Genomic DNA, 20,746 nt, shown 5'->3' on the forward strand with positions numbered 1-20,746 from the left:
GGCCAAGTCTTAGTGTGAGTGCGTGTGGTCTTGGTAGCTTGTCTCAAGCACATGCCCCATCTCTCTCTTTCTCTCTCTCTTTCTCTCTCTCTCTCTCTCTCTCTCTCTCTCTCTCTCTCTCTCTCTCTCTCTCTCTCTCTCTCTCTCTCTCAGACAGAATCTTACTCTGTCATCCAGGCTGGAGTGGGGTGATCATGGCTCACTGAAACTTCGATCTCCTGGCTCAAGCTATCCTCCTGCCTCAGCTGCTTGAGTAGTTGGTACTATAGGCATGTACCACCATCCCTGTTTAATTTTATTATTTGTAGAGACAGGGTCTCCCTGTGTTGCCTAGGCTCTGGTCTCGAGCTCCTGGGCTCGAGTGATCCTCCCGTCTCAGCTTCCCATTGTGCTGGCATTACAGGCATGAACCACCAGACCTATCTGGTCAACCACACCCCTATCTCTTCTTGATTTTTTTTTTTTTTTTTTTGAGACCGAGTCTTGCTCTGTTGCCCAGGCTAGAGTGCAGTGGCTCAATCTTGGCTCACTGCAACCTCTGCCTCCCAGATTGAATTGATTCTCCTGCCTCAGCCACCCAAATAGCTGGGATTACAGGTGCACACCACCATGCCCAGCTAATTTTTATATTTTTAGTAGAGATGGGGTTTTACCATGTTGGCCAGACTGGTCTCAAACTCCTGACCTCAAGTGATCCTCCCACCTTGGCCTCCCAGAATGCTGGGATTATAGCCATGAGCCACCGCACCCGGCCTCTCCTTGATTCTTGCAGTCACTTTGTTGGCTGTTTCTGACCCAGCAGCTATTAGATTGTGGCCAAAGGATGATCTATTCCTTCCCCGGAGGGCAAAAATGTGGAAAAGTATCTGTCCATGCCTATCCTCATGGGCCACCACCTCTGCCACCCCGGTTAATCAGTAACAGCCAAGAGAGAAGCTGCTGGAGCTGACCTCTGGGAACTCCCTGGATGGTTTAGTGCAGGAATGTAATAGGCAATACACGTGGTTGCATGGATCTAGGCCTTCCTGGTATGATTAGAGAGGTAAAAGGCCACCATCTCCCATCAACAAACAAGATATTTTCAAGATGCTTCTGAAGATTGCCTAAAAATAGCTGGTTTCCACCCCTGTAAATGCATCCATTCCAGAATGCTCCTTCACTAGGACCAGAGAACCGATTTACAGAAGTGACATAAAAACATTTTATCCCAGAATTGCAGTAGCTCAAATTAACCTTCTAGCTATTAAAAACAAAACAAAAACACCCACCCTGCTCACTTATAAGCAGCACTGAGTAATTTTAAGTAGTTCGAGAAAATGTGTGTGGTTTGAGGGTCAGGGTTGTCCAAAGCCAGGACCAGTTATGTGGGAATTGTGACTGACTGGATTTGGGGAGGAGAAACCCATGGCCCAATTCCAACCCACTGAAATCTAAGCAGATTCTAGGTGGTTGGGCAGGCCTGGTGGGCGTTGGTTTATTTTATTCCCTAAAGAGGCCCTTGAGCAACTCTTCAGATGGAATCCTGCTGAAAGGCTTCCGGCTGATCTGACCTTCTCCTCCTTTTAAAGTTCTGCTCCGGGCTGGGCGTGGTGGCTCATCCCTGTAATCCTAGCACTTTGGGAGGCCAAGGCAGGCGGATCATGAGGTCAAGAGATCGAGACCATCCTGGCCAACATGGTGAAACCCCATCTCTACTAAAAATGCAAACATTTGCCTGGCTTGGTGGCATGCGCCTATAGTCCCAGCTACTTGGGAGGCTGAGGCAGAAAAATCACTTGAACTCAGAAGGAGGAGGTTGCAGTTAGCCGAGATTGCACCCCTGCACTCCAGCCTGGTGACAGAGCAAGACTCCATCTCCAAAAAAAAAAAAAAAAAAAATTCTGCTCCGTGTTTTACCCTTGGCAAACATTGTAGAGCCTGTTGAGGTCCGAAAAGTCTCTCATCTGTATGATGGTCAGATGTTGACCCTGTGATGCTGTGAAACATTTCATTTTCAAGGCATGGGGAGTCTCCTCTTTCATGTGGATGGGAACCTGGAGGTCTTTGGGCAAGTTTCCATCTTTTTATTGTTCCAAGAGTTTGGTGAAGTGTTTGAACCTTCACCTGTCAAAGTCAGTTTTGGAATGAGAACTGCTCTCTCTCCAGCTCCTTAGAATAGCAGAAGGAAGGTATCGTTTATCCCAGTGAGACTGTAATGAGGGCTTTCCCATGTGGACACCCACCTTGAATTGAATTGGAAACAGAAGTTCTGGGCATTGTATTTTATATAAATTTGGCTCAGACTTCAACTGGGTCATATTTCCCCCAAAATCTTTTCGAAAAAGACTTGTGTCTCATTCCTTTAGACTAGCATATGTAAGCTGGGTAAAAATAGAACAAGCTGCTTTCATGTTAGATTTATGAATCAAATCTGCAAGTCTGCCTTTGAAAAGCATCTAACATGTAACTTGGGAAAGTTTGAGTTTTGCAGACTAATGCCTATGGCTGGAGGGGACTTCCTAGCTCCATCAAATCCCTCCTGGTGCAAGAGATCCATTATCCTGACAGTATACCCTTGATTGATTGATGGATTGTTTACCCTTTTGAAGATTGCTCTTCTCCCTTTAACTTAAATAAAGAAAATTAGCATGGGAACTGGTTTGATCTGGAATTTCTGATAATCAGTAGGTAGTAACTCTATAATCAATAGCACTTCAAAAAGGCAACCAAATAACAGGATAGCTAATCCAAGAAAATCAGTCATGGTCAAGGACTTCCAGCTCAGGAAATATCTGGTCCGGTGGGGTGAATTCCTTGGATAACCAAGTTCTGTGCAGGGCCCAGAGTTTTATGCAGACCATTGCTCCGTGATTGACCACAGGACCTCAAAAGGCAGGCTGGCTTCATGGCCATATGACCTGTGTGCTCAGAAGGGCCCTGTGCTTGGTTTATTGCTCTACTGTTGCTGTCTTGAAGTTGTTAATTATTTTTTTTGGCAGTGGGGTGTTGCAGTTTCAAACAACACTCATTTATTATCTCATAGTTTCTGTGGGCCAGGAGTTCAGCCATGGCTTAAGACCAGGTCCTCTCTTCCCGGTCTCACGAGACTACAAGGAAGTTTCCATCTGGGGTGTGTTTTCATCTGGATGCCTAACTAAGGAAAAATCCACTTCATTCAGGTTCATTAAGGGTGGTTTTTCTTTGCTTTTTCTTTGGTGGGGGGGGGATGGAGTCTTACTCTGTTGCCAGGCTGGGGTGCAATGGCATGGTCTCGGCTCACTGCAACCTCTGTCTCCCGGATTCAAGTGATTCTCCTGTTTCAGTCTCCCAAGTAGCTGGGACTACAGGTGTACACCACCATGCCTGGCTAATTTTAAATATATATATATTTTAGTAGAGACTGGGTTTCACCATGTTGGCCAGGATGGTCTTGATCTCCTGACCTCGTGCCTCGGCCTCCCAAAGTGCTGGGATTACAGGCAGGAGCCACTGCGCCCGGCCTGATTAAGGTTTTCAAAATAATCCATTTCTGTGTGATTGTCTCACTGAAGGTCTCAGCTTTTTACTAGCTGTTGCTTGAAGGCTAACCTCAGGTTTTAGAGGCTACACTCATATCTCTGCCACAGGGCCTTCTGCATAGACAGTTCATGACACAGCTGCCTGTTTCCTCATAGCCAGCAGTAGAATCTGTCTCCTGTCTGCTAAAGTGGAGTTTCATGCATCATAATATGGTCATGGGAGTAATAACCCATCACCTCTGCCACTGTTCTGTTGGTTAGAATAGAGGCAGAGATGTTCCCCACACTGAGGAAGAACACATGATATAAAGGCTTTCAGTAAAAGAGATGACAATCAGAATGTGGAACAATCCAGACCAAGAGCATCAGCATCACCTATGAATTTATTGGAAATTCAGATTCTCCAGTTTTACCCCAGGCCTATTGAATTAGAAACTTCTAAGAGCCCAGCATTCTGCGGTTTAACAGGTCTTCAGGTGATCCTGACACCTGCTAAATTTTGAGAACCACTGGTCTAGAGGCGGGCGGTCTTGCTCCCCTAGGAGTTAGGATTGATGTATCTTCTGGTAATACTGAGAAATGAGCTGAGAAATGGTTCCAGAATCAGGTTATACCTGATTATATATATATATATATTATATATATATACCAGAATTAACAGAACTTTGACTTACAAAAGAGAGCAAAGAAGAGAAACTTAAAAAAGCAAGAGGCTGTGTGTGAAACTAGATTCAAACAGCTAAGGACAGCAACACATGGCAAAGGATGGGAACTTGAGGAAGTGGACAGTGAAGGCAATTCTCCAGTGAAATTACAAGAAAACACAGTGAATTTGTATCTGTTTCCTATATTTAGGGGCCTGGCTTACATGTTAGTGATACATTTGGGGAGTAGAAAGTGGATATTGGTGTGAAGTTCTGAAGTTTTGGACGAGAAACCTGTATCTTCATTTTTCTCTGGGTCCCATGAATTATGTAGATAGTCCTGCTTCGAAGTTATTATTTATACAATTCATTACAGAGAAAGTCCTTGGAAACCTTAACTTTGAATGAGGATTGCTTGAATTAGTTTTTCTTACCAGCCAGTCCATGATACTCTTTCTTTTGTTCAGGTTAGATATTTTATTATGACTGAATCTGCAAAATTGCTTCTGATGATTTCTCTCTGATGGTTTGGGCATGGGCTCTTAAACAGGGTCTTTTGTTGCAAGAAGCTGTAACAATAATCAGGTTAGTTAAAAAAAAAATAAAGCTCTCACCTTTTCAGTTTTGAATGGCATGCCATGCACTCCTTATCAGCACGTGAGTATGCTTTTCATGTGGTTGTGGTTGGGTTTCATTCAGTGTAATTTGGCATGTGTTCAGCCAGTGTTCAGGTGGCTCTTGGTGGGTGGCTGGAGAGGCACCAAGATGCAGATAGCCCAGTCACTCCCCAACAAGTGGTCTCAGTTCTGGAGTGAGCTAGGAGGCCAAGAACTCACACATAATTGCTGTTGGGAGTGAATGCCACCAGTTGTAGAATCTGGTGTCAGAAGGATGAGCCAGGGGTTGTCCCACAGAAGGATGGGTGAAGGTCTTCCCATCGAAGGGATAGAGAACACACGCAGAGGTCCAGGGGTTCAGCACAAGATGTAGTCCAGGAACAAGGAGCTTTTGAGCCTGGAGTATGATGGATGGGGGTGGCAAGAGTGGAAAGCCGACTGGATGGGGTTGTGTAGGGAGGTGCTGTATATTTAAGGAGTTGACTGTGTGCAGCGGGGACCCTGGTGAATTTCGAAGCACAGAGGTACCTGATGAGAAAGATGGTTCTGGGGTCATGTGAACAGTGATTCAGCTTCAAGGCTGTCAAAGACTCTTGAGAGAGGGGAGGAGGGGACACATGTTTACTGGGAGGGTGTAGGAAAAAGGGTTTGCCAAAAGATTTAGGTACAGATAGAATTGACACATTGTGGAAACTATACCAAGAGTTTAAGAGGAGGAGTCCAAGACTGTGCTGATGTTTGTAGCTTGGAGTCCTGGTAGAATGGGAGCTGGCTACAGAGTATCTTTGGTGGAGAAGAAGTATAGGGAAATGGAGAGAGAGAGAAAGTTGCTGGGGTGGGGGAGATGGATAGCTGAAGAGAAGGCAAAAGCAGGGGAAGTGGAAACAAACAGCAATGAGACTCCTGGAAGGTGCTGGCCAGGGACATGGCATGTTCTGTTAAGCAAGGGAAGGACTAGAAGGGGGCCATGATTTTGGCTGGTCACTTATCCTCCTCACAAGAGAGATTTGCCCAATTGCATTAGTGTCATGGTTTCCTCTTCTGGATGACTGATATGTCAAAATAGCAAACATGAAAATGATTGATAACACCCAGCATTGATGAGATTTGCAGGGATAACTAACTGGCTTCTTAAATCTATAGATAGGAATGTAAACAGAAACAAACTTTTTATAGGGAAAAGATGTCTGGGACATAATAATGAAAAGAAAAAAATGTATACCAATTGAATAATACAAATTCAGGCAGCATGTACACACATACACACGCGCACACACGCACAATCTGGTAGACTGTATACTACCAGGTGAGCAGGTTGTTGCCTCTGGGATGCAGTCACTGGTTTTTATTGTCTATATTTGTGAAATGATTTCTTTCAGTTTTTGAAACAGGATCTCACTCTGTTGCCCAGGCTGGAGTGCAGTGGCATGATCTTGGCTCTCTGCAACTTTCGCTTCCCGGGCTCAAGCGATCCTCCAACCTCAGCCTCCTGAGTAGCTGGGACTACAGGAGTAAGCCACTATGCCCGGCTAATTTTTTTTTTTTTTTTGGTAGAGAGGGAGTTTCTCCATGTTGGCCAGGCTAGTCTTGAACTCCTGAGCTCAAAGCAATCCTCCTGCCTTGGCTGCCCAAAAGTGCTGGGATTACAGGAGTGAGCCACTGCACTCAGCCATTATTATGGAAAATTTTAAGCATACACAAAAGTAGAGACAGTGGTGTCATTATGCACTCATGAATCCATGATCCAGTGATACCTGTTAATGGCATTTTGGAATCATATTTCATCTGTTCTTGTCCTCAAGTGTTTTGAAGCAAAGCTCAGCATTATATCCTTCACTTAGTATGGTTCTCTAATAGGTGAAGACTCCATTTACATTTTCTGTTTTTGAGATGGAATCTTGCTCTGTTGCCCAGGCTGAAGTGCAGTGTTGTGATCTCAGCTTACCACAACCTCCACCTCCCTTGGTTCAAGCGATTCTCCTGCCTCAGTCTCCCAAGTAGCTAGGACTACAGGCATGTGCCACCATACCTGGCTAAATTTTGTATTTAGTAGAGACGGGGTTTCACTATGTTGGCCAGGCTAGTCTCGAATTCCTGACCTCATGATCCACCTGCCTCAGCCTCCCAAAGTGCTGGGATTACAGTCATGAGCCACTGTACCTGGACTTCCATTTACATTTTTATAAGGAGTATAATTTACACTTGTATAACCCAAAGGAATGACCAAGCCTGTTTCTCTCTCCCCAGATAGCAAAGCCATTGTGGATGGGAACCTGAAGCTCATCTTGGGTCTGGTGTGGACGTTGATCCTCCACTACTCCATCTCCATGCCTGTGTGGGAGGATGAAGGGGATGATGATGCCAAGAAGCAGACGCCAAAGCAGAGGCTGCTGGGGTGGATTCAGAACAAGATCCCCTACCTGCCCATCACCAACTTTAACCAGAACTGGCAAGACGGCAAAGCTCTGGGAGCCCTTGTTGACAGCTGTGCTCCAGGTAAGTGTCCAGCGCTGCCTAAACCATCTGTCTAGGATGGGGGCATGTGGGTCCTAAACATTCTGGTTTTCAATGGGAATGCTATCTTTGCTTTGATTGGTGTATTTCTCCTGGGAATACTATCTTTGCTTTGATTGGCGTATTTCTCCTGGGAATGCTATCTTTGCTTTGATTGATCTATTTCTCCAGGTCTTAGCCCATTGTTAGACGGCTAAGGGAACTAAAACTGGCTCTGTTGACCCTTCCAAGGGCAGATCTTCTAGGTATATGCATAGGCATGGTTGAGCATTGAGTTGAGTCTTTTATCCAAATTCCAATGAAGGAGTTGGTGCTTAGAGACAAGACTTGGGTTTAGCTTCCAGACTCCAAAATCCTGTGTCTTCCCACATTGGTGCTTAGTTTCTTGTTAGCTTTAGAGAAACATTTGGTCCTATTAGGTGGCTTGGCATGAAAGTCTAAAAACTTCCATGGAGTTGAAAGTACCCATCTTTATTAACCACTGGTTTGACTATATATGGCATTCTCCACTCTCTTCTTTCTGCATTGCTGTGAAATGGTACTTGGTTAGGATCCAGGTGGAACCTTTTCCACCCTTGATGGCCGCTCATTTTTTAGTGGTTGAGTGTATATGAAGCTTGTAATTATCCTCACTGGAGGGTTTAGGTTGATGGGTAGAGTTCGTTGGTACACACTCAGTAGAAAGACCAGAGACAGTGTTTACACACACCCCCTAAAGTTGATTTTAATTTTAAAAAGAGGTGTAAATTATATTTTGCATTGACTGTGTATTCTCTATTTTACTGGGCACATTAGTAGTTAGTAAGTTAGTGGTTCTTGACATATTCAAAGCAGAACTAGCTAGTGCCCATTTAGTAGGGGGGACTGAAGGCCTCATTCTTCCTTGAGAGCCTATGAATTGGTGTCAACCAGGAAAAACTCAAAGTGCAGCAGTAATTGATTTCCTAGTGTCCTCTTCCTTACTTCCATTTAAGGACACATTTTAGGATACCTCTTCCCAATGTAAACTTGGGAGTTTTTACTCTAGTCCTTTACCTCTTTTGCAGATAATTCTAGGTTTGTGCCTTTGAGCAAGTGAATTTTTGAATCAGATAGGATGCTATTCTGGAGTTTTCAGATACATCCAGGAATAGAGCTTTAAAAAATCCCTCCTGCATAAAGGCACCAGGCTTTTTCCAAGCTTTGTTTATTTTCTAACACCACACCTTCAAGGAATGGATAATCCCCATCTTCATGCAAGAACACAGAACCAGGAGGAGAAATCTCAGTAATGGAGGATAGTTTATGCCCTGGCACACTGATACCTGTGATACTTTCCTTCTATTAAATATATGATTCGCTGAGATTTTAAGAAAGAAATCATTCTCTGAACTAAGAAAACAAATGGGGTTAGTTTAGGCACATGGTTTCCTTTAATCTCTTTGGTCAGCTAATGTTAAAAGCGTCTTCTGTGTTCTGTTAACAGGTCTGTGCCCAGACTGGGAATCCTGGGACCCACAGAAGCCCGTAGATAACGCACGAGAAGCTATGCAGCAGGCAGATGACTGGCTGGGTGTCCCACAGGTATGCACAAGTGTGCCACGTCCTGTGAGGCTGCCCCCACCCACTAGCTTGTTCTGTCACTCTGTGGATGCCTTTCTGGGTCAGGCAGGCAGTCTGACCTTCTTGGCATTGAGACTTCAAAGAGCATTGCCTGTGATAGTCTGTCATCTTCCTCAGTTTACCCATAATAGTAGGTTCTCATTGACTTAGGTGCTTATAGATCTTCATGTGTTGGTTTAATGTAGATCATCCATAAATTTTCATGTCACTCTTTGTCACACGCTGGTAAATTTCTAGTATTTCTGCTCCAAATTTTTAAAGACTATCTTTAAACACTAGACTACAAATATGGGACCAAACTATTAGGTTGAGCCATAAGAAATGGCTAGTATTTGACCATTTTTCAATCTACATTTTAAAAGGTAATTTTAATTCAATATCTTATGAAAAGTCACAGGACTTAAAACTTTTTTTTTTTTTTTTGAGGTAGAGTCTTGCTCTGTTGCCCAGGCTGGGCTGCAGTGGTGCGATCTCAGCTCACTGCAACCTCTGCCTCCCAGGTTCAACTGATTCTCCTGCCTCAACATCCTGAGTAGCTAGGATTACAGGCACGAGCCACCATGCCCAGCTAATTTTTGTGTTTTTAGTAGAGACAGGGTTTCACCATGTTGGTCAGGCTGGTCTCGAACGCGTGACCTCATGCTCCACCTGCCTCGGACTCCCAAAGTGCTGGGATTACAGGTATGAGCCACCGCACCTGGCCAACTTAAAACTTTTAAAAACATGGAAGCCAGGACAATCCACCATTCATAGAAACTGTGGAAGAATCTCTATTACCCATAATCCGATCACAGGAATATAACAAGAGGACTCGGAAATCAAATGAGACTTGGATACCATCTACAGTAGTCACATCGCTCAGTTGAAGTCTGATCTTCCTAGCAGGGAGGAAAACCAGTGTTTTCTTTCCAGAAACTCTCCCTAACAGTTAGGCACCATATATCCTGTGTTCAAAGGCCAGCCAGGGAAGATTGCAGGGTAGCCAGTGCCATAGGATGGATGGCCTCGCTATAAGCTGCATCGAAGTCTGAGTTCAGTGTATTTTGTAACAGGGTCCCTTGGAGGGTAGAACAACATGCCTGTTTCTTTGGTTTGGTTTTGGAGTCATGTCTCTCCTACATGGCCCATTCATTGCTTGGCTCGTCCACCCTCAGGAAGTGGTGTGGTATGTTTTTCATCTCTGCTTAAACCTAAACCATCTCCTTTAGACATTCATGTGATGTTGGCGTGGGTGAACTCGTTGAAGGAGCTGCCAGGAAGAAATGCCAAAGCGACACGCATCCTACTTTTTATGGAATGTATTTATTGAAGGCGACTGTTCAAACCCAAGTAGCTATTTTGTTCCTGCAGGCCAATTGTCAGAATGTTTTCTGGTGCTTTTTATCACAGGGGGGGAAAGCTGGGCACATCTGTTGTTCATTGCACATGGTTAACCTGCTCATGAGACAGAGCCTCTGTTCATTGAGGAAGTGTGATTTACCTCCTTAGCACCATTACTAGAGGCAGGGAGGACTCTGCATGCTGTTTAGGGCTGGGTCAGGTGAAGGAACTGAAACTGAGGTGGTGGCACCTTCAGGGAGGTCACCTGCCTAGAATGGCTCTAGTCTTGCTCCTAACTTGAATGTCACAGAAATTCACTCATTCTTTTTTTGTTTTTTAAGACGAGTCTTAACTCCTCTGTCACTCAGGCTGGAGTGCAGTGGTGTGATCTTGGCTCACTGTAACCTTTGCCTCCTTTGTTCAAGTGATCCTCCTGCCTCATCCTCCCGAGTACCTGGGATTACAGGCATCTGCCACCATGCTGGGCTAATTTTTGTATTTTTAGTACAGACAGGGTTTCACCATGTTGGCCAGGCTGGTCTCATACTCCTGACCTCTCCTGTCTTGGCCTCCTAAAGCAATGGGATAACAGGCATTAGCCACTGCTCCTGGCTTCCCTACTTTTTTTAATGGCTCCTAATATATTGAGATGCGTATTTAATATTTACATGTTGTTTCTTTTTTATTTACCTTTTTTAATTAGTAGAGCTAATATAGATACAGAAAATGAATATTTGGGCAAAGGAAAAAGCCAGTTAACCTGCGCACTCTTTTGTACCATGCTTTAATCCCGTGTGTGCCTGTTTCTTCATTTTCCTGACTTGCTATAGCTTATCCTTTTATAATTTTTGGAAAGTTTGACCAGAGGAGTAAGTGAACTCTTAGCGGGCAGGGAAGATAATGAACCCTTGGAAATTACATGCAAAATTTTTTGGAGAGGGTTCCCCTAGCTTTCAAAAAGGAGTCTGCAGTTCCTCAAGAATGGTTACAAACACTGATCTTGGTGTGTTGGTTTAATGTAATTTCACTTAATTGAGAAGCCGACTCAGTTACTTAATGTTTGTAGTGCTTGGTTTAAGAGGCATTTGCAAACATTTCAATGGTTGCAAAGTGATGTGTTCTGGACATTCATCCACCACCATGTCATTATTCTAGGTCATCACTCCTGAAGAAATCATTCACCCGGATGTGGACGAGCACTCGGTTATGACTTACCTGTCCCAGTTCCCGAAAGCCAAGCTCAAGCCAGGGGCTCCTCTCAAACCCAAACTCAACCCGAAAAAAGCCAGGGCCTATGGCAGAGGTGAGTGCTTGTCCTCTTGTGTTGTATTGGAGACCTGTCTTCTGGTGTTGGAGATGATTTCATGGCTTCAGGAGTGATGGTCTCAGAATCAAGAATATATGGGTGTAATCCTCAAAGATACCCCAGATCTCCATTATAACACATTTTATGACCGTTTTATTCTGCCTTGTTTTTCTAAGGCTTTAAGAAATGCTTCTGGTTAGATGGAATGGGGCGAGTTTGCTGCTTGGTGATTTTAGTGCAGTAACCCATTGCTCCTATTTTTCAGAAGAGGAATTAGTGGGGGGCAGGGAGTCGGGGGAGTCTGGTCTTGCCCCAGATCACCACAGTCAGTGATGGAGGTGGGTCTCTGGCTGCTGATTCATTTCTCCTGCTGTTAGGCTAAGGCTGCCTCAGATTTCCAGCCGAGTGGGAGCTATTGTTAACCCCTGGCAGACACTTCCTTGCTAAGACATCCTGTTTATGACTGCGAGGCAGCTGCAGGACACAGTTTTGCTCAGAACATTATAGGGGGCAGAAGCCATTTCAAGGCATTTGATGTTGTGACTGGCACCTGACTTCAGGCACACTGAAGAGAGCAGTTACGTGACTGCAAAGCATGGTTTCTGTTAGGGGAAGGAGTGCATTTCATATATCATTTTTCGTAAATAAGAAAATATTGGCCAGACATGGTGGTTCACACCTGTAATCCCAGCACTTTGGGAGGCAGAGGCAAGTGCATCACCTGAGGTCAAGGGTTGGACACCAGCCTGGCCAACATGGTGAAACCCCATATCTACTAAAAATACAAAAATTAGCTGGGCCTGTTGGCAGTCACCTGTAATCCCAGCTACTCAGGAGGCAGAGGCAGGAAAATCGCTTGAAAACGGGAGGCAGAGGTTACAGTGAGCCAAGATCATGCCATTGCTCTCCAGCCTGGGCAACAGAGTGTGTGAGCCTCCATCTTGAAAAAAAAAAAGAAAGAAAGAAAGAAAGAAAATGTTATCTCAGTAGGGTAACAGTTATACATGCAGTATTCTGTATATCTTCTCCCAGAATTGACAGTTGTTACCATTCTAGCTTAATAGTTTTCTCTTGTCCTTTTTGCATGTTTGCATATGTGTTCGTGTGTATGATTGCCAAATTATTTGAAAATAAGTTGCAAGCATGGTGACAGTTCTGTTCTCAGTACATCACTAAGCTTCTCCTAAGAATAGGATATCCTCTTATATAACCACAATATTCATTGTCACATGTAAGAAAATTTATAATAGTATAATCTAATATTCAGTTTGTATTTGAATTTCCCTATTGTCCTGAGATTGTCTTTTATAGTTGTTGTTTTACAAACTAAGATCTGATTAAGGTTCACTTACTGTGTGTGTTTATTATTTCTACTTAGACTCTTTTCATGCTGAATAATTTCTCTGAACTTTTTTTTTTTAAATGACATTGACTTTCTGAATAGATGAGGGCATGTGTCTTTTAGGATGTTCCTTCCTTACATATGCTCCCTTTTAATAAAGCATTTTTTCTGCTTGATATCAGCTTAGTCTTTTTCTTCTGTGTGTGAGATAGAGTCTCACTCACTCTGTTGCCCAGGCTGGAGTGCAGTAGCATGATCTCAGCTCACTGCAACCTCCACCTCCTGGGTTCAAGCAATTCTCCTGCCTCAGCCTCCTGAGTAGCTGGGATTACAGGCATGAATCACCATGCCTGGCTAATTTTTGCATTTTTAATAGAGATGGGGTTTCACCATGTTGGCCAGGCTTGTCTCCAACTCCTGGGCCTCAGGTGATCTGCCCACCTCGGCCTCCCAGTCAACTTATTCTTAAGATGACACATGGCTAGGGCAGTGATACTGACCATGTACTGTTCTCACCTCAGTGGCCAGGTCTTCTCATCTGATGTTCTGGGCAGGATTGAGACAGCAGAGAGCCCTTACCATTTGAGGTTCTATTTGCAGTGGGGTGTGAGGTCTGTGACATCACTTGTGTTATATAGGGACTAGGGACTTTGAAGCCCTCCTCCTATTCACAGTCACTTGAAGGCTGCATGTCCTCACTTGCTTTAAAAGTGCTTTCTTTAAGGCATACCACAGGTGGTAGCTGGAATGAGGAATCTCTGACTTTAAAGATTGTGCTTCCTTAATGGCAAAACAGTTGCACACAATCAAATAAATCCTTTGTCAACCAGATTGTCAAATGGACTGAATCTAATCAAGCCATAATATATGTTTGTAATAACCTTATCACTGGCTGTCCGGCTTACCCATTGTTAATGTGAGATGGTTTCCTCTCACGGTGCTGTTTTCTAGAAAATGATCACTTGTTACGGTTCAGGAATGTGGCTGGTCATTGCCATTTCCTTCATCTGCCTCTTAGTAAGTGTGATGCACTTGTGGAGGAAACACACTCTTTTTTAAAAAAAATTATATATGTGTGCTTTCTGCATTTTTTTAATTGTGGGAAAATGTCCATAACATAAAATTCACTGTTGTAACCATTTTTAAATGTACAGTGCTGTGGCATTGAGTACATTTACATTGTTGTCCAACCATCACTGCCATCTATCTCCAGAACTTTTTCAACTTCCCAAACTGAAACTCCATACTCATTAAACAATAATGCCCCATTCTCCCCTCCCCTCTGCTCCTGATAACCTTTATTCGACTCCCTGTCTCTATGAATTTACCTATTCTAGGTACCTCCTAGAAGTGGAATCATATGCTCTCTGTCTTTTTCCTCTGGCTTACTTCACTTGTCATATGTTTTCAGGGTTCATCCATGTTGTTGCATGTATCAACATTTCATTTAAGGCTGAATAATATTCCTTTATATGTATATATCGCATTTTGTGTATCCATTCGTCTGCTGATTGATGTTTGGATTGCTATAATCTTTTGGCTATTGTGAATAATGCTGCTATGAAAACACAGGTGTACAAGTGTTGTTTGAGACCCTGCTTTCAGTTCTTTTGGGGATCTACCCAGAAGTGGAATTGGTGGATCATATGGTAATCCTATTATTTAACTTATTTTTAAGGAGGAAATGGCCTCACTCTGCATTTTAAAGTAGGAAGTAGGAAGACAAATCGGTCATTTTAGGTGACAGGGTCACAAGGCACATGGGTGGGGCTGTGAGAGATTATCCTTGTCATGTGGTGAGGTGAAAGCCAGGCCCGTTTTGCTCTTCCCTGTGTGACCACATTGCTTCATCTCTGCCACCTGACCCCAGGAAGAGAGACCATTTCATCTTCTGTTTTCTAAAAGTCTTGAAAGTGTTGTTTTATTTTTTATTTCCTGGTTATTTAATAGATGCCAGTTGCCAGCCAGTTAGCGTGAGTCGATCCCTTCACTGAGCCTCATCTTGCTTCTTTCCAGTGGGTTGAAAGGAGAGAGGGCTGGGGTGAGGCAGACCTCCAGCCACACACAGGTCTTCGTGATGGGCTTGCTTGCAGGGTTAGGTATGTGAAAAGCATTCATCCATGAGCTAATCATAAATCTTTGTAAGAATCTCGTTCTCTTTGAAGCATTTACTGTAGAGCAGTCCTTCTATCTGGGTAATCAGAGGGGCCCCAGTTATCTCCTTTCATGGTAAGCAAAGCTCCACTGGAATTTAGAGTGGGGGTGTGGTTCAGCCTCCTAACCAACCATGGTTAGCAACAGGTGACCAACCCAAGCCCAGACTTCGACAAGCTGCAGAGAAAGTGGTTTCTTAGGCTGCTGGAGTCAGGTGAAGTGGGACTTTAAGTATTTTAGGTGCCTGTTTATTTACTTATTTATTTTCGTTGTTGTTTTGAGATAGAGTCCCGCTTTATCTCTCAGTGTGGAGTGCGGTGGTGCCATCATGGCTAACTGCAGGCTTGACCTTCTGGGCTCAAGTGATTCTCCCACCTCAGCTTCCCTGGTAGCTGGGACCACAGGTGTGCACCACCATGCCCAGCTTATTTTTAAAATATTTTAGTTTGAGACCAGCCTGGCTATGTTGCCGAGGCTGGTCTCAAAATCCCGAGCTCAAGCAATGCCCCTGCCTTGGCCCCCCAAAGTGCTGGGATTACAGGCATGAGCCACATGCTTGGCCATTAGGTACATGTTTAAATCCATTTGTTTATATTAGTTACATAACCTGACCGTTATGTAAATCTTAAGCAAAAGAAAAATATACGAAATAAAAATTGAAGCTCACTTCCCAACTGCCAATCTCATTCCTGCCTTCTAAGTCTGAGGTACTTATTTCCAGCCTTTTGTCTATGCTAAGTTAAACTGTCTATCTTTTTTGCTTTGCACTTCTTACTGAGCAGGGTGGGAAGACTACCTTTTAAAATTTATTTGTAATTTTTTATGATTTTTACCTTTCTTTTCAGGCAGAAAGATTATCTTATTATGTAACAGTCTACTGCCATTTTTTTCTTAAACTAAATTATTGGCGCATGAATACAAATTCAGAGTATAGTAACAAATGACCTAGTGTTTTTAACAGATTGGTAGCAGGGAAAAGGAAGCGATGGAAAGACAGCCAGAGATTAAATGAGACTTGAGAGACTTAGCAAGCACTTGTAATATGTAACCTTATTTGGATCCTGTTCAAACTGATGGTTGAAAAAAATCGTGATAAAGCAGCAGTTCATGGTGCTCTAAGAAATTAATGAAATTTATAAGATAATTGAAAATTTGAACACTGAATATTTGACATTAAAATATCTTATCGATGTTGTGGGTACTCTGCAAGTACCTTTTAAGAATACATAGTGATTGTTTATGGCTAAAAAATCTGAGGTCTAGGATTTGTGTCAAAATAATACAGGAAGAGGGAGGAGGCGGGAGTGAAGGTGAAACAAGACCAGCTGTGAGTTTACAGTTGTTGAAGCTGGGGGATGGGTATAGGAAGTCCACTATGCACTTCTCTCCACATCTGTGTTAGTTTGGAATTCTTTTTTTTTTTTTTAAGACAGAGTGCAATGGCGGAATCTCAGCTCACCGCAACCTCCGCATCCCGGGTTCAAGTAATTCTCCTCCCTTAACCTCCCAAGTAGCTGGGATTACAGGCCTGCACTACCATGCCTTTCTAAGTTTGTATTTTTAGTAGAGATGACGTTTCACCATGTTGGCCAGGCGAGTCTCAAAATCCTGACCTTAGGTGATCCATCTGCTTCGGCTTCCCAAAGTGCTGGGATTACAGGTATGAGCCACTGTACCCAGCCTAGTTTGCAATTCTTTGTAATAAAAAGCTTTTTTAAAAAAGTAATATTTGAACTTCTACTCCTAGGAAGATGGAATAGAAGGACTTTTCCTAATTCTTTCTGCTAACTACAACTAAAATCCCTGGGCAATATTTATAAGGAAAACACAGGGAGACTCTGAAAAAGGATGAGGCAGACCAAGCAGGGACCTTGGGACTTGAGGAATGGTGCAGTACTGAGTTCCTGGGGTTTACTTTGCCTCATACATGCCAGACTTGGAGCCAAAGAAAGAAGCTGACAACCTAAAAATACCAGTGGGCACAAACACAGAAAGTGCCAACAAAAGCTGCCCTCTCCACCCAGAAGACCAGGAAAGGGCAGCCCAGTGAGGCAGAAAACTTCTAAACAATCACTGCTCTACTCCAGCTCCACACCGCAGAAAAAACTGCGTAGCTCCCCTGTTAAACCCACAAAGGTGAATGGGGAGCCTAGCCTTGTACCACAGTCTGGCAATAAGGAAGCCACTCCCTGTGAAGGTGTAGAGGCCATGGAGGAGCAGTAATGAGGCACTCCTACTCCCTCCAGCCAGAATGTCCACCCCCATGCATTAGTAATGAGCCTCCCAATCTTGAGCGTTAGTGGAGGTTGAAGGAGAACCTAGACTTCTTCCTCCATTGTTAGTAACAAGGTGTGTACCTTTCTCTCCCCTGCCAGAGTGGTATCTTAAAAAGCCAGCTACAAAAGAACATTTACAGAAGACCCAGAGTCTCATCACATGATACCCCTGATACCAGTTTTAAACAAACAAAAAAAACAATGACTTGTCATACCTAGGAAGATCTCAAACTGAATGAAAAAGACAGTTGATGCCAACACTGAGATGATAGAGATGTTAGAATTATATGACAAAAATTTTAAAGTGGTTATTAAAAAAGGCTTCTGTAGCCAGTTGTGGTGGCTCATGCTTGTAGTCTCAGCACTTTGGGAGGCCAAGGCGGCGGAACTCCTGACAGGTGACCAGCCTGACCAACACGATGAAACCCTGTCTCTACTAAAAATACAAAAAATTAGCCAGACATAGTGGTGGGCACCTGTAATCCCAGCTACTTGGAAGGCTGATGCAGGAGAATCACTTGAACATGGGAAGCGGAGGTTGCAATGAGCCGAGGTCACGCCATTGCTCTCCAGCCTGGGCAAGAGTGCAATTTCAAAAGTAAAAAGACAAAGAGGCTTCAGTAAGCAATTAAGAACAATTATGAAACAAACAGAAAAATAAAAAATCTCAACAAAGAAATAGAATGTCCCAGCAAAATAATAATAAAAATTTAGGTGATGTAAAGAACCAGATGGACATTTTAGAACTGGAAATTACATAGGCCGGGCACGGTGGCTCATGCCTGTAGTCCCAGCACTTTGGGAGGCCAGGGCGGGTGGATCACAAGGTCAAGAGATCGAGACCGTCCTGGTCAACATGGTGAAACCCCGTCTCTACTTAAAATACAAAAAATTAGCTGGGCATGGTGGCATGTGCCTGTAATCCCAGCTACTCAGGAGGCTGAGGCAGGAGAATTGCCTGAACCCAGGAGGTGGAGGTTGCGATGAACCGAGATCGCGCCATTGAACTCCAGCCTGGATAACCAGAGCAAAACTCCGTCTCAAAAAAAAAAACAAAAAACTGGAAAGTACAGTAACTGAAACAAAAACTCATTGGGTGAGTGCAATAGCAGGGTGGAAGGACAGAAAAATGAATCCTTGAACTGGGTGACAACTGGTTGTTTTGCTTTGAGATGGATTTTGCTCTTGTTGCCCAGGCTGGAGTACAATGGCGCGATCTTGGCTCACTGCAACCTCTGCCTTCTGGGTCCAAGAGATTCTCCTGCCTTAGCCTCCCTAGCAACTTGGCTTACAGGTGCACACCACTATGCCCGGCTAATTTTTGTATTTTCAGTAGAGACAGGGATTCACTGCATTGGCCTGGCTAGTCTCAAACTTCTGACCTTAGGTGATCCTCTTACCTCAGCCTCCCAAAGTGCTGAGATTACAGGCACCCGCCACTGCACCCAGCCTTTATAAGCCTTTTTCTGTGTTTTAAAACTTTTAATTTCATTTTTGTACTTTAAAACTTTTTTTTTTTTTTTTAACTAAACACACACATTAATCTAGGCTTACACAGAGTCAGGGTCATCATTATCACTGTCTTCCACCTCCATATCCTATCCCACTGGTAGGTCTTCAGGGGCAGTAATGTGTGGAACTACTGTCTCCTGTAATAACAATGCCTTTTGGAGTACTTCCTGAAGGACCTGCTTGAGGCTGCTTTACAGTTAACGTTTTTTTAAAAATAGAAGATGCACACTCTAAAATTTAATGATAAAAAGTATAGTATATTAAATACATAAACCAGTAGCATTGTCATTTATCAAGTATTGTGTATTGAGCGTAGTTGTATGTACTATATGTGTTTCTATGGCCAGCAGCGCAGTGTTTGTTTATACCAGCATCCCACAAACACGTGAGTAATGCGATGCGTTACTGCAACGTCAGTAGGCAACAGGAATTTTTTGGCTCCATTTATAATCTTATGGGACCATCATCATATGTGTGGACTTTTTTTGACTGAAACTTCATTATGCAGCAAATGACTATTAGCAAATAAAATTGAGCTATATATATTGAAGAGGTACACATTATAACCAAGTGGGGTTTATTCCAGGGATGCAAGCCGGGTTCACTATTAGAAAATTAGTCAACATAGGCCGGGCATGGTGGCTCATGACTGTAATCCCAGCACTGTGGGAGGCTGAGATGGGTGGATCACCTGAGATTTGAGACCAGACTGACCAACATGAGAAACCCCGTCTCTACTAAAAATACAAAATTAGTTGGGTGTGGTGGCAGATGCCTGTAATCCAGCTATTCGGGAAGCTGAGGCAGGAGAATCTCTTGAACCCAGTAGGTGGAGGTTTTGGTGAACCAAGATTGTGCCATTGCACTCCTGCCTGGGCAATGAGAATGAAACTCTATCTCATTAAAAAAAAAAAAAAAAAAAAAAAAGAAAAGAAAAGAAAGAAAGAAAAGAAAATCAAACTAACAAAGAAAAATTACACGATCATATCAATAGATGCAGAAAAGGCATTTGACAAAAACGCAACAGCCATCCATGATAAGAACTAAAAAAAAAAAAAAAGAGAAATGGAGGAACTTAATTTAATATAGAGTGGCTACTACAAGAAACCTACAACTAACATTATGATGAATAGACTGAATGTGTCTCCTAAGAGGAACAAGGCAGGATGGCTGCTCTGGCCATTCTATTCAACATAATGCTGGAAGTTTTAGCCAGTGCAGTCATGTAAGAAAAGGAAATAAAAGACATTCGTATTGGAAAGTAAGAAATAATACTGTCTCTATTTGCAGATTCAGATGACTGTCTATGTAGAAAATCCCAAATAATCCATGGAGGGGAGAAAACCCAAATACCTGCCCTTGAATGAGTTCAGCAAGGTCACAGTATACAAGATCAATATGTAAAAGTCAATTATATTTCCATGTAATTTAATGAACAAATGTACACAAAAGTTAAAAATAGCATATCCTGTTTATAATTGCTTTTAATTTTTATTTATTTATTTATTTATTTTTTGAGATGGAGTTTCGCTTTTGTTACCCAGGCTGGAGTGCAATGGCGCGATCTCGGCTCACTGCAACCTCTGCCTCCTGGGTTCAGGCAATTCTCCTGCCTCAGTCTCCTGAGTAGCTGGGATTACAGGTACGCGCCACCATGCCCAGCTATTTTTTTTTGTATTTTTAGTAGAGACGGGGTTTCACCATGTTGACCAGGATGGTCTCGATCTCTTGACCTCATGATCCACCTGCCTCGGCCTCCCAAAGTGCTGGGATTACAGGCTTGAGCCACCGCGCCCGGCCTTAGAATTGCTTTTAAAAAGCATAAATGTAATAAAACATATATAGGACTTAAATGCTGAAAACTACAAAAACACTGATAAATAAGAGATCTAAATAAATGGAGTGATAAAATGTTTTCATGGATCGTAAAAGTCAAATAGTAAAGATGCCACCTCTCCTCAA

The 20,746-nt window shown here is 43.2% G+C and overlaps 1 protein-coding gene across 9 annotated transcripts in view; it reads left to right on the forward strand.

Moving 5' to 3' along the window:
• The window catches only part of FLNB (filamin B), a 170,475-nt gene that overhangs the window by 64,510 nt on the left and 85,219 nt on the right, over positions 1-20,746 (forward strand). For all 9 annotated transcript variants that reach the window (XR_013527402.1, XR_013527399.1, XR_013527400.1 and 6 more), the window contains exons 2-4: positions 7,006-7,254; positions 8,738-8,835; positions 11,350-11,497. Coding sequence is in view for 5 of the 9 variants with exons in the window: in XM_002758479.6 (XP_002758525.2) it covers positions 7,006-7,254; positions 8,738-8,835; positions 11,350-11,497 (495 nt within the window). In the remaining 4 variants the exon portion in view is untranslated. The remainder of the gene's footprint in view (positions 1-7,005; positions 7,255-8,737; positions 8,836-11,349; positions 11,498-20,746) is intronic.

Source organism: Callithrix jacchus, chromosome 15 (genome assembly GCF_049354715.1).
Source record: "Callithrix jacchus isolate 240 chromosome 15, calJac240_pri, whole genome shotgun sequence".
Classification (NCBI taxonomy): Eukaryota; Metazoa; Chordata; class Mammalia; order Primates; family Cebidae; genus Callithrix; species Callithrix jacchus.